This window comes from Rhipicephalus microplus, chromosome 1 (assembly GCF_043290135.1).
Source record: "Rhipicephalus microplus isolate Deutch F79 chromosome 1, USDA_Rmic, whole genome shotgun sequence".
NCBI lineage: Eukaryota > Metazoa > Arthropoda > Arachnida > Ixodida > Ixodidae > Rhipicephalus > Rhipicephalus microplus.
Window position 1 is genome coordinate 141972909 of NC_134700.1, and position 13699 is coordinate 141986607.

Here is a 13699-nt window from a genome sequence, read left to right on the forward strand (position 1 = left end):
ACGTTTCATAATACACAATTTCGACGAGTAAGAATGACAATACGGTGCAGCCATGGGATCAAATAACCTAAATAAAACACTTTTTATTGTGTACGGTGTCCACGCAAGAAGCAACAAACATCTTTGCAACGTGATTTCAGCACTTCCAGAGAACGTACGTCTCCCCTCACCGACAGCCGCTGGTCGCACGCGCCGGCACTTCTCTGGCTCTCATGCGAGAATACATACTTGGAAATTCCTATGCTTTCTAAACAAATATGATAGCATAGTGTTTCCTGCACACTGCATTCGTTTTAGGCAAGCGGTTATGTAGTTGTTGCTAACGATAGGGCTACAGCAGTGCGCTGGAACGACTGCACTCTACGTTGTGCGAAAAGCATCCCAATACTCAGTCAGTAGGGTGGGCGTATCTATGGAATGAGCCTAGAGGCGTGGTGAAGCCTGAGCAGATGTCAACCTTCAGAACGACCGAGAAACGGATATTACACTTGGCAGACCCCGCCGGTAAAGTGTACTTGCTCCCCAGTCCACTTGGTTTTTTTTCTTGCGCTTGTGAATTATAACAAAAAATTTGCGCTGGTGATATTATCGCAGTGGCAATCGTTACAGGCAGCAGTTGCTTGTGTTTAATAAATTTGCGAATTGTTGTAGAAGGTGCAGATCCCGCCTATGTCGAGTACGCGACAAACAAATTTCAAGTGAAACCGTCAGCTCGTATGTGAACTAGCTATATAACACACACGTTTTGTCATGTTGGCATAGTGCAGTTGTTAGTGTCTTCGAAGGAGAATCCGCTGGTTGCATGTTCAAATCTGAGTGATGGCCTGCTTGTTTACTTTTACGGGTGTTTTTTAGATCGTTTTTTATAAAATTATTCTTATTTTTTTTTTGTGGCAGCTCGTCTTGGTGATTCTGAAATTTCGCGCTCCAGCGTTGCCGGCACTGCAGCAGCCACCATATTCCACCATACACCATGGTGCACTTTTTCCAGCATTAACCCACTGCATTAATCCACTATATTGGTGGGTGGTGATTCACACCATACTCATCATTGTTTTTTTTCAATAGGGTCGCCTTCTGATTATGCGTATTTTTTCGATGTCATTTCCGTGACAGAAACACATCACTGAAGTGTTGGTGAAGCCTGCTTGAAAACACTTTCGTGTTAAAAAAACTTAATGATTTCTGTGCGCGAGCCACTGTTACTCGAAAAGACACAAGCGGAAGTCATTACACTGCGTATTTTATTATTTCGATGCTGCTTGGCAACCACATTCTGTGTATCGACGAAGCAAAAATCTTAACCATACAAAGGCTGAAGCAAGATGACATACCTCAGGACATCGACCACCATCGACTCGGGTACGCCTGCCTTGCTACCAGGCCAAATGGCTGCCGTGTGAATGTACACCCAGTCGGGTTCCAGGATGGGCTCATTCGCCGCCCGGAAGGCCTGCGCGCCGAGAGTGGTGGAAACTAAGAAGCTTGAAGCTTTTCGAAAGTGGTGACTTTATACATCACCTATGATATTTTCGCTGTGCCATCTTGTCTTTGAAGGGGTGGTTTTTATATATATACATGTTACCACGCCCGCTTCTTTTTTTATGTTTTCATAGCTCACCCAAAAACTCTGTTTGCAACGCATGGCACAGGCAGAACCGCAGTATTCCGGAAGTTTCACAACTGTATGAGATCAGTATGCCAGGAAAGCGCGCAAGATGTGAAGTCAATTTTTTTAGAGCTATCACAAGTGTTGGAGATTACGCTAGAACCTTGGATGGGATATCTACAATTGCTGACGCACCTTACAACAGATCAGGTTGTCGATGGTGACGCCTCGTTTGCTGCTATCAGTGTACGGCTTGTATTCCTGTAGTTTCAGTTTTATGGGCACAGGTTCGCCCAAACATAGTGTCTTGAACATGCAGAGTGCTACATTTTCAACGTCCCAACAACCTGGGAAAACATACAGGGAGTTCGTACTATCTAGTACCACGATAAAAAATATATGCTCCAGGGAAGTCCTGCTTCTTAATTGAATAAGCGACAATTATTATTATTTGAAATAACAAACTTTTTGTTCTTGCTCAAATCCTTAAAATTTTGAATTGATGTTTTCCTTAGTCACAAATAACTTTACAATAAAACATTCATTTTTTTGCTGAAATTCCTGTGGTTGTTTCTTCCGAGAAAAAAGTACACGAAACATAAAATAGAGCGCGTCGCTACTCGAGGGCTTCCATCTCCGAGCGTGAAGCCTTGTACAATGCGGTGACGAACGAACACAGCCATGTATCAGCTAAGGAACGCTTGGGAGTGCTCAAGTTGTGGCGCGCGAGAACGCGTTTATTTTATATTTCGCGTGTTTCATGACCATTTGTTTATTCACGGAAAACAGAACCTAGAAAATTTTCGCAAAACATCGCTGCTTGATTCTGCAGTTATTTGAAGCCAGGTACCGATAAAATAATTATTTTACCCATTCGAGCGATGGTTAGGAACTTGGCGAAATACAGTTCATTGATAAGTTACCGCTTAGTCGCGGAAGAAATACAAGGTCGTACCTAGAGTACGTTTTTTATATTTTTTGTTTATTTGCTGGGACACCTCGTAACAGTCAGACTGCCACAATGCATTCATTTAGAGAACCATAGCAAGAGTAAATAAGGTTTTCTGAGGTTATCACTCGGTAGGTTGCTGAATAGCGACAAAAAGAGCCAAATAGGACGCACTATACTTCCATATACCTATAATTCGCACCTCCAGACACTTGCGGTGTAGTGCTTTACACGGCTCTATTATGCCTGTAAGACCTCACCAAAACCAGTCAGACCTGAGGCACAGAACAGACTTAAGAGATGTCCCCACAAACGATGAAGATGAAGAACACTATGTGATGATGGTTATATAAAGAAGATGAAGAAGCCTCTTATAAATGTCCACAATATCAAGAACAAGGAGTATATTTTCAATGTATTATTGTTATAATGAAGCAACTGTTTCCACCGACTCCGTCGGCTCTCACTCCGGCATGTGATTCAAGACTAGAATGCCACGGCTATGCCGGTGGCCTTTCGCACTGGTGCTGTACGCTCAACCATGGCGCTTGCCACGTGGTTAAGTCATGGTTGAGCATACAGCACCAGCGAACTACGCCACTTAACATCTTACGCCAACGAGTGTCCTCCGTAGGCATTGGCATGATTTCGCTCATGTAAACAGCCTCAAGCCGTACTTCAACTCGCTTATCCCCACCTGCATATTATTGCGATAGCAATTTTATGGACACTTTCGGCTGAATTTTTCCGCCAGCGTCGGCGTCAATGTCATTCACCGTTTATGTATACGTATCTATATATATGAAAATGCAAGAAAGAAAAAATTCAGAAAAAAAAACACTCTTGCGCGCGGAATCGAGCGTGGGACCTCTGCGTCGTCAAGGCGAGGCGTTAACCACGGAGCCACCCCGAAATTTTTTTTTTCTTTATTACCGGTTTTGCACAAGGTACACACATCAATATAAGTCACTGTAAACAGTTACATAGAAACAGAAGTGATGACAAAACAGTCGCGGAACTATTAGTGATTACAGTGCTAAAATTCCTTCAAGTTCACCAGGGGTTCAACCCTGGGGAGCCATTCCGGAAGAAAATCTTGTTGTTTGAGTAGATCAATGTACTGAGCAATGCTTTCGCGGAAAAGCATACGGGCCGGGCGCCTGTCAGAGTCACAGTAGTAACCAGCCATTCTTGCACGCCATAGACAATGGAGGCCAAGCAGCATTATAAGATCAAAAGGCAGTCCCTCCTTTTTTTCTACTGTTAAAAACCTGATACCCAGTGAATGTAAGGGACGTTCCTTTTTTAGAGTTCTCTGTAAACCATCCCAGAAGTGAACCCCTTACCAACAATGCAAAAAAACGTGATCTTTTGTGTCCGGCTTTCGGCAGATCAAACAGTTCGAACCCCACGGCATATAAACTCCTCTATCATCTAAAAAAGTCTTTACCGGTAAGGTTCCGGAGTGTAATTTAAGGAAGAAGCTTTTTGCTCCATGCTGAATTTGCATTTTCTTAACACGCCTAAGAACATGATTGCCTTCTCCCCCGCTATTAATTATACTATACATAGGAACTGGAAAAATCAGGCCGCATATGTCTTCATTCAAGTTCTTTCGCCCGACCGAAAAAAGGTATTCATTGGAAAACCGAACTGACAAGAACCGGACACTGTCCGCAACTTCCTTAAAGCAACCTCGCGTAGCTTTCGGCATGCTTACGGTGCTAACCACAAAGTTAGGCAGAACACGACAAAGGCGTAACTGGCATACCGTTCTTAAGAAGGGGTGTTGAACATCTCGAAAGAAAATAAAACAATTAACTAGTTGTCGCACGAACAGATGCGACAGGCTTAGTCCCCCCTGTTTTACTGTTTGGAACAGATTTGTCCTACTACATTTTTCCCAAGTAGACCCCCATATAAACACAGCAAATATCCTATGCAGCTTTTGCACGTGCACCCGTGAGCAACACAAAACCTGCATGACATACCATAATTTGCTCATTAAAAATTTGTTGCATACAGTGACTCTGGCAAACATTGAGGGGCAGTTGCCATTCCACTGCGCTGTCCTTTCGCGCGTTTCTTTTATTTGTTCAGTCCAGTAATCATTGGTGTGTTTGTAGTTCTAGAAAGGCACGCCTAAAAATTTACTGTAGCATTAAACCAGTGAACGTTAGCATAGGTATCTGGGGTTGATGTCCAGTCTCCATGTCACAACCCCAGACACTTTCCCCAATTAACCCGACTTCCTGTAATTTCTCCAAAATTTTTTAACAACGGTAACTGTCTCTTGTACACTCTCTTTGGTGGTGCAACACACTGCTACATCATCAGCGTATGCCAAAACCTTTACCTGGGCGTCAAGCAGTCTGCAACCACGGATGGTCTCGTTTTCTATTATGGCCAAGCATAAGCTCTCTATGTACAAGGCAAACAAGAGTGGACTTGCCGGACATCCCTGGCGTACAGAACGTTCCAGCCTAGTTTGAGACCCCGGGATCTTGTTGATAATTAGTCGTGTAGTAGAGTTCTTATACGCCAAAACTATGCCCTCTGTAATCACCGATCCGACATTGACATGTTCAAGTATGGAGAATAACACATCTTGCGGGACGCAGTCAAAAGCCTTTTCCAAATCAAGCTGGAGGATCACAACATGAGAATTAAAAGCATCGTAACTCTCAAGGACACATCGCATTGTGTGTGTGTTCATCAATATTGAGTGCCCCTTGATGCCACACGTTTGGTGCTCCCCAACTATTCCGGTGATCACGGACTGCAATCTACCTGCCAATACTTTCATGAGTATTTTGTAGTCAGTGTTCGTTAGCGAAATGGGCCTATATGACGAAACTGGTTTTAATTTTGCTTTGTCATCCGTCTTAGGTATTAGAATAGTGTGCGTCTCGGAAAATGAAGGTGGTAACGCTTTGATTGCGTAGGCTTCCTTGAACACAGCTTGTAACACTGGTGAAACTTCTGTTTTAAAAGCTTTATACCACATCGCACCGAGACCGTCAGGCCCCGGCGACTTCCCAGTGGTGAGACTATCTATTGCATATTCAATTTCAGAAACGGTTATAGGCCTCTCTAACGCTTCTTTCGTTTCGAGGGATGATTGCGGCATCCGGCTCAAGAAAGTGTCCTTGAACTTCGTAACATCTACTAATGCGGCAGCGAAGAGGCCCTTGAAATACCGAAAGAAAGCTTCAGCGATAGTGCTGTTAGTATTTAGCAGAATTCCATTTTCCTATATTTCGTCGATGTGATTACGACGCGCTCGTGATTTCTCAACTCCAAGTGCGCGCTTGGTAGGAGTCTCCCACATAGCCCATGCCTCCGCTCTCGCTCGAATAAGGGCTCCTCTGTAGCGTTCCTACTCTACTAGCTCAATTTGTCGTTTCACCGTTCGAATATCGTCCTGATATGCACCGGGCTCCTTGCATTTTAATGCTATCAATTTCTAAAGCGTTGTTCTGAGTTCCTTTTCTTTCATTCTTTCTTGATATTTTAAAGTACTAGATCTCGATATGGCTTTCATTTTAACGCTTTGCTTTAAAAGCTCCCATTCCTCGCCAACATTACAGGCACCGATCACTTTATTGTTCTTAATTCTCTCAATCACAAAGTGATTAAAATGTCATCCCGAAGTAGTTTAGCGTTAAACTTCCATAAATTCGATATAAATTTGTTTTCTTTTTGCTTAGGTACCACGTTGCATTGTACAAGACAATGGTAAGAGAAAGAGACAGGTAAGACTCTGTAACAATTGCTTTTAGCTAGCGTCTCCCCTGCCATGCATATCCTATCAAGACGTGCGTGACTGGTTCTCTGAAAATGCGTAAATCGAACTTCGCGACCTGCTTCGAGGCACTCCAAAACATCATCCAGGTCAGATTCATTCAGCAAGTCATAGAGCATTTCAACACTTCTGTCTCGCACATGGCGGTTATTAATTCTATCCTTTGCTCTCAATACACAATTGAAATCCCCCAATAAAACAAGCTGTTTTGGTGTCCGTAAATGTTGCTTAATTAACTAAAAGAAAGTTTCTTGGTCTCCCTCCAGGTTCGGCGCATAGACACAAATGACGCGCCCTTCAATTTCGCAAGTACTAAAATCACAAGTCACTGTTCTACCAGAGTCACAAGAAAAGTGACTTTCAACAATTAATCCCGGAATATTTTTAACAAAAAGCACACAATCAGCCGAAGTTTCATTTGCGTGACTAACTATTGCATATTATTTACACGCAAATCGCAGCATCATGCTCCGGGTCTCCTCCTCACCTTCCACTTTTGTCTCCTGCACGGCTAACACGTCAATATCTTGGTCAATTAACAAGTGATACACTTGAGCCTGCTTTTTCATGGAGGCCAAACCTCGGACATTTAAGGTTGCAAAGCTCAATGCCCAGTGACTAGCCATCGTTACTCACTAAAGAGAGGAGGGGGTAGGCCCGGAGCATGGTGCTTACCGTGTACGTCTAGCTCCCTGCTAGACGTCTCCGGGGTCATCCGGTGGTCCGGCATCAGTTATCTGCTGGTCCCTCGGAGTGCCAACAGGTCAGTCCACAGATAGATTGGACCTCGCTCTCAGGCCCGAGTGCCGCCCCGGTGTCGCCTTCGCTGGTGGTCCCTCAACTTTGCTTTCGTGAGCAGTGCCCGCAGATTGCTCCAGCGAACGCTCGACCGCCGAGCTCGTGTTGATCCCGCGGGTCATTCCGTGCGCTGGCATGTCGCGTCCTCTCGCCGCTTGCGTCGACATGCCCACCAATTGGCTTTTTGCGTCTTCAAGGGAATTCTCTTGGCTGGTGTCCACCTTAGTCGTTTCTTTCTTCTCGGGTTCCGACACTGTATCATAATCTTCAGGTGAAACCGGCCCACGTTCAACCAGAGAACTAGCCGCGTCTCCTGCTCCTTAGCCACGTCTTCCGCCCCAGCGACGTCCATTGTCTGCTCTTCGATCTCATCGCACGTTGCAGTGCTCGTAACTGCTGCGTATGACCAGACGCACTGAGCGTCTCGATGTCCAAATCGCCGAGAAATTCAACACCGTGGCATCCTGCAGTCTCGCCGTACATGACCAGTCCCCTTTGCCCGCAAGTATTGCATATGCCTGCCCGGCGCCCCAACTAGGGCCAATTTCCCTGCAACGCGCACTTTGTGCGGAAGGTCCTCCACCGTAACTCCACTCTTTAACTTCAGTAGCATGGTTCTCGTCGTCGACGCTTTGTCGCTGACGCCGTGGACTCTCCAGCGCTCTCGATTCACTTGGACAACATTGCCGAAGGCCGCGAACGCCGTCCGCACATCCTCATCAGCGACTCCGTAAAGCATCCAATGAAGCCGCAGTTTTATCTGCTGGTCCTGGGGATCAACGATGAGACACCGGTGTCCCTTCACCTGAAGTTTCTTGACGGCCAGCAGTTTCTTCATCGCGTCTTCTCCGTTCAGTGTAACCGCCCAGACGTGGTTAATCTGGTACGCTCCGAGTGCTATGATGTCCGTTAGCACTCAAGTGGGGCCCAACGGGTCTCTGAAGTCTTCAACCCTGTAGGGTCTCGCTCGAACGTCTCATTGCAAAAACACAGTATTTAAGGCGACGCGTCCTGATGCAGATGAGGCAGAATCACTTGGTACTCTTCAGTTGACCTGTTACCGCGGCCCTCAAGGGCCGCTGAAGCCACTCCGACGGAGCCCTGCATCCTGCGTCCATTCGCTATCGTGGCCGAAAGCAGAATCCTTGAGCCACCCCGGAACACATCCTTCGAAATTCAAAGGGCAAGCTACTTATACCTACCACTTACCGCTGCTCTCGAGTATCTCAGAGGGAGTTGTGTTTTGAGCCTTACCAGCAAGATGGCGCCAAGAGCGTGCGTCGCCACATCGCGCAGCGACGCCCGCTCTAATCTCTTACGCGTATTTCGCCCAGCAAGGGGCGCGTGAGAAGCGGCGCTCCCTCACGCGCCCGTATCTCGCGCGGCGAGAAGGGGAAGGTCGTATGCCTTGGCTGGCCTCGGGCTTTACCAGGAACGATTCTGTTGTAGTTACCTGGCACACAAACGTAACTGCAACCATTGCAGTCTCCGTTTGAAAAAGCGTGCTTTTCAGACACAGCAAAGTAACAAACTAGACGCTTATTTGCGTGCACCCGTATCTGTGAGTACGTTTTTTGCGTGAGCAACGCGGGGCATGTTTTGATCTACTTTCAATTAGGCGCTTGACCATTCCATTCGTTGCTATCGCGTTCATTGCTTTGCCTTTCTGGCCAAGCTGTGACTTTCTTTAGCAGAATGGCTTCATTTATTTCGACGGGGGCAATTATAAGAAAGGAAGACGCTGATATGATGACCTCCACTATCACCACCACGAGTCGAAGGCATGAGATCGGCGATCGAGCACCATCAAGTTGTCCGGCTGCGTACTTATTGGCCTACCAGACGCTTGCTTGGCGAATATCGCCACACTAACATGGTTATTAATATTGCAGTAGCATGCAAGACTTATGCATTAGCTCTAAAAAAACAGTCCAGCTAATTTTGAAACACCAAACTTGTTAAGTGCTTGCTTTTTAGACCAAGAAGACTCACTACTTGCATGCATCAGTCGTATTTTAATTGATCTCGATGTATAGGGAAGGTATCATCGTACAACTGATTAGTGTGTGTATAGATGATAATGATAACAAGTGATAGCACCATCTAGGGATAATAATGTGAAAGTTTGCAATGCGTTGCACTTTTAACGCACGAACCGTGTTGCACTCATAGAGGTACTTTTGTTCAAGCTTCACTGAAACGTATCCACTGGTACTTCACCTAAAACAACTATTTGTATTCGAGAAACATTGTACATGATCAAATAAATTAGTCTTTCTCTTTTGTTGTGGGGCTGTATTTTAACCAATTTACCACGCACGTTGACAGTAACTTTTCTGTATACGTTTCAATTTACGCAGATCCTCAATATTTAGGAAACCATTTAGCATATGCTTAAACAAATACATATATTGCTTTTGGAAGTTACTGAATTCCGACTATGGTGAGAAAAGTTTATCTTTGAAAAGACATTTTTCTTTATTAAAGTTTGCGAAATGACATTACTTATTATTTGAAACAAAATTTAGCAGCTCATATTTCGCTCAATTTTTCTACGACGATAACAATACGCCGCTACTATCTGATTAACAAAATAAGAAATGGCTACCAAATATGACACATACTTGAGCGATCAACGAAGCGTTTTGTCTATTACAACCCCTACTAGATATGTCCAATGTGCACGTACCTCCCCGAATGATTTTGCCCGACCCAGTATCCTGGTGTCCTGAATGATGGTGTTAATTACGGCGAAGCCAATGAAGTCGCTCATTGTCAGCCTCTCGCTGAAGTTACTCCGCAAGGTGGCACGAAGTGCCCTGCGGAACACGTCGCCATCCCATAAACTGGCCCTGTAAAGCAACCACGTTAGTGAACCAGCATACTAGATTCTGGTGGTTAACACGTCACCATCCCAAAAACTGGCCCTGTAAAGCAACCACGTTAGTGGACCAGCATTCGGGATTCTGGGGGGTTAACGAAAAGAAAATTTTCAATGTGCTACCCTGCTCTAGAGAAAGGGTAGTTGGTTTTGAAGGTAGTCGCTAAAAAGTGCATTATCATAGGTTAGTTAATCGGGCACCTCGCGGCGATTATATTGCCGCTATTTGTGCCCCTGAATACACAAGCTATCTGTGCAGCTGGTTTTCCTACTCTTCCAAATGCTGTCAATGAAGGAAACTTTGAACATTCCAAACAAAAGATTATCACAAAATTGCTGATAATAATAATAACAATTATTGGTTTTCAACGTCCCAAAACTACCACATGATTTTGAGACACGCTGGTGGAGTGCTCCTGAAATTTTGACTACCGATGATTCTTTAACATGCGCCTATGTTTATTCCCACGGGCCTCAAGCATTTTCCCTTTCATCGAGAAGGCAGCCGCCACACCGGTATTCTATGCCGTGACCTGCAGGTCCATAAAATTTCTAAAACTACAATCTACTCGATGGTAAATGTCTCCAGTGTTAATTTTTTACGTTAGTCCCACGAATGTTGCGTACACTACAACCCGAACACTTTCAATATATGTCAAGCTTACAATCAGCGCCGACGAATCAGTAAATAGTGGCAAGCAAGACCCACGTTTTTCAATAATATCCTGGAGCCACATGTCTCAGCTGAAGCATTTTTGTGCCATAGCAGCTGAAATTGTGAAAGATGAACCTTTATTTTTTTATATGACACCACATAATTATTTTTGATAACATGAATAAAACCTGCATTTATTCACACAACGTGCTAACGCATGCAACCGCCACCAATGAATATAAACTGTACGGCAGGCATTATGACCAGTCTCTTGCACCTTTTAACGCGAAGCTGCTCGTTTTCGATACATTTATATATATACCCGGGATTTCGTTCTTACGCAGCTGGGCATCATAAAGTGGTGTGAGGCACAGATGTTGGACAGATCTTGACATACTAACTAACCACTCGTCCACTCGAAATGATAGGGAAAAGTGGCCCAGAAAACGAGTATGAGCCACATAAATCAGTGCAACTTATTAGAAAACTATAAGAATCAAAACGAGTACGTTCAACAGAAAGTAAGAAACTCTTATTATACACAACTTGCAAAAAAAACGCACTAAAGCAACATTACCCCAAGAAATGGTGGGCGCATTACTGTAGTCACGTCAATGTAAGATCTCAATCGGAAGTTCTGAAAGGTGGTGGCGATATTCCTACTTAAAAGGTTAACGAAGTTTAACGAAGAGCAGTGATATATCTGAAAGACTTGAAAAAGAGCAAATGCGATAACCTAATGAAGGGAAGGCTTCCAGCTACTCTGTGTTAACAGATACCGCGCAGCGGCTGAATTGTTTTCTCATTTAAGGTTTGCTGAGCCTCTCGCAAGGATCATGACTGCCGCCTTTCTGGCAATCTTGAAAGTTCGCTGAAATTGTGAGGTTCTGGCAGCCTACAATCTACTGCTGTTTAAGGACATGGTCTTTCAAAACTCACATGAGCCGGCTTAACGTACTGCCCCAGATGCCGAGGAACCAGCGCGAGAGAGGAAAAAAACGTTTGCTGTTTTTGACGTAGTTGTCCAGGGCTCTGTACGAGCCGAGCTTGCGCCACACCGCGGGTGTATCATCATAGTACAGTCTGGCGGCACCATCTGTAAAGTGCCACAAGCAGAGAAGCATGCAAACTACCAGCATGAAATATTATGCGTATCTCAAGTGCCCCAGTTAACTCAGGCTGGGTGAATAAGAAAAAGAATTAGAAAACGCTCAATGATAAAACTGTAGACGGGGATGTTGTGAACAGCAGCGTTAAACACTTGTAAGTTTTCCTAACATATTTAACGGCAGATTTCCAGTCAGTGTTTCTGGCAGTAAAATATACAAAATAGCTACTGTCATCAGCGCAGTTCGATTGCCTTCAATTGTTCCCAAATACAACGGGCTAAAGGAGACATCATTTTCCTTGAATAGAAGACGACATCTATTTTTGATAGGAAAGTTGCTGAAAAACTGAGACCTTCACCCGTAAACACCGTTATTCCATAAAGTTACTTCTAAGATATTGTTTTAACCTTTTGGCGAAAATTTGTAAAAATACTGAATTCCTTCAAAACATAGAAAATCTGTGAAGGGCAACTATGCGCCTATTTTTTATATATTGAAGCCTCTAAATATGTTGACTACTTTCATTACAATCCTCATTGATACTTCCAGAATAGTTTAATTTCTTTTTCACATCATACCCTTAACCTGGCTTTCTTCATATTAAGTGGTGAGAGTTGTGGCTGAATTCTCGTAAAAATTAAAACGGACAATTCGTGTCCCTAAACCACGAAGTGAATACGAGAGACTACGTAGTAGAGGGCTCCGGAAGTTTTGACCATCTGCTCTTTCACGTGCACTGATAGCACGCAGCACACGAGCTTATACCATTTCAAATTCAACGAAATGTTACCGTAGTGGCTGGGATCAAAGCCACGACCTGCGAGTAAACAGTTGATTGCCGTATATCGGATACAACACTGCGGTGGACATAGACATCGCGTATTTTATCCACTGATACTGTGTATCTTTGTATAGCTTCAAGCAGCTTTGAATACTGCTTGCCATTACTTTCTGTTACGAAAGTTCGGCTGTATGTTCTGACGCTCCATGTATTTTTTATACTTCAAACTCCTCTATTTCCCCATTTCCCATTAACTTAATGTGTCCTTGAGCACAGGGTTGCTTTCAAGGGGTAATCACACAGCAATTTTTGTTTCACTTTTTTTTCTTGCTATGTTTCTGTAGATGCTTTAGTCATAACGTGACACAACGCTTGCTGTAGTGTGCCACGGAGAAAAAATCATTCTGTTGATTACCGACTACTGTCAGATGATTTTGATGGAGTTGCGAGAACGGGAAGTCATCGGCACGGCTGAAGGACAGTGAAAACTATGACGCACTTTCGCAATACCTGAATGGACTTTCGCACGCAGCATGTGCACCACGACGTTAGTACTGCCGTCGTCATCATCGCCAAACACTTTCTTGTGGCTTCGACAAGTTCGCCGTGGATTACGGACTCGTGAGCAGCCGCCGAAAAGTAGCCTGCTAGTGCAAGTGTGGCCGACATGCAATGATGTCGACGTCACAATTTAGCTGCGCATCTGGGGCTCAGCCGCAATGGTTACGTCGAGGAACCTTTCAGGTTTCCTTCAGAGAGAGAGATAGATAGACTTTATTAATTTCCGGCAGATTGCTGGGATGGGCTCCCACCTAGGGGCCAACGGAGAGACCGTGTCTCCGGGCAGCTTCCTTGGCCTGCTGGATCGCCCAAAGTTGTTTGTCCAGGCCCGAACTGAGCAGCGCAGTCCGCCAACGCGCCCGAAGGTCTTCATTGGAGGCCGCAATCCCAGAATTTCTGACTAATGCTGGACATTCCCATAGTATATGGTCGAGAGTGGCTCTGGTGGTACAGTACTGGCATAGATTAGAACTATAGACGTCAGGATATATGTGGTGCATGATGACAGGGTTCGTGTATGTGCGTGTTTGTAGCTGTCGCCACTGAACGGA

At 44.6% G+C, this 13699-nt stretch overlaps 1 protein-coding gene across 1 annotated transcript in view; it reads right to left on the reverse strand.

The window, feature by feature from the left end:
* LOC119177831 (uncharacterized) overlaps positions 1 to 11965 on the reverse strand; it is a 31155-nt gene extending 19190 nt beyond the window's left edge. Inside the window, exons 1-3 of the mRNA XM_075887448.1 lie at positions 11637 to 11965; positions 9851 to 10013; positions 1335 to 1453 (exon numbers count right to left, since the gene is read on the reverse strand). Of these exons, the coding sequence (XP_075743563.1) occupies positions 1335 to 1453; positions 9851 to 10013; positions 11637 to 11836 (482 nt within the window). The 5' untranslated portion in view covers positions 11837 to 11965. The remainder of the gene's footprint in view (positions 1 to 1334; positions 1454 to 9850; positions 10014 to 11636) is intronic.
* Between the last annotated feature and the right edge of the window lie 1734 nt (positions 11966 to 13699).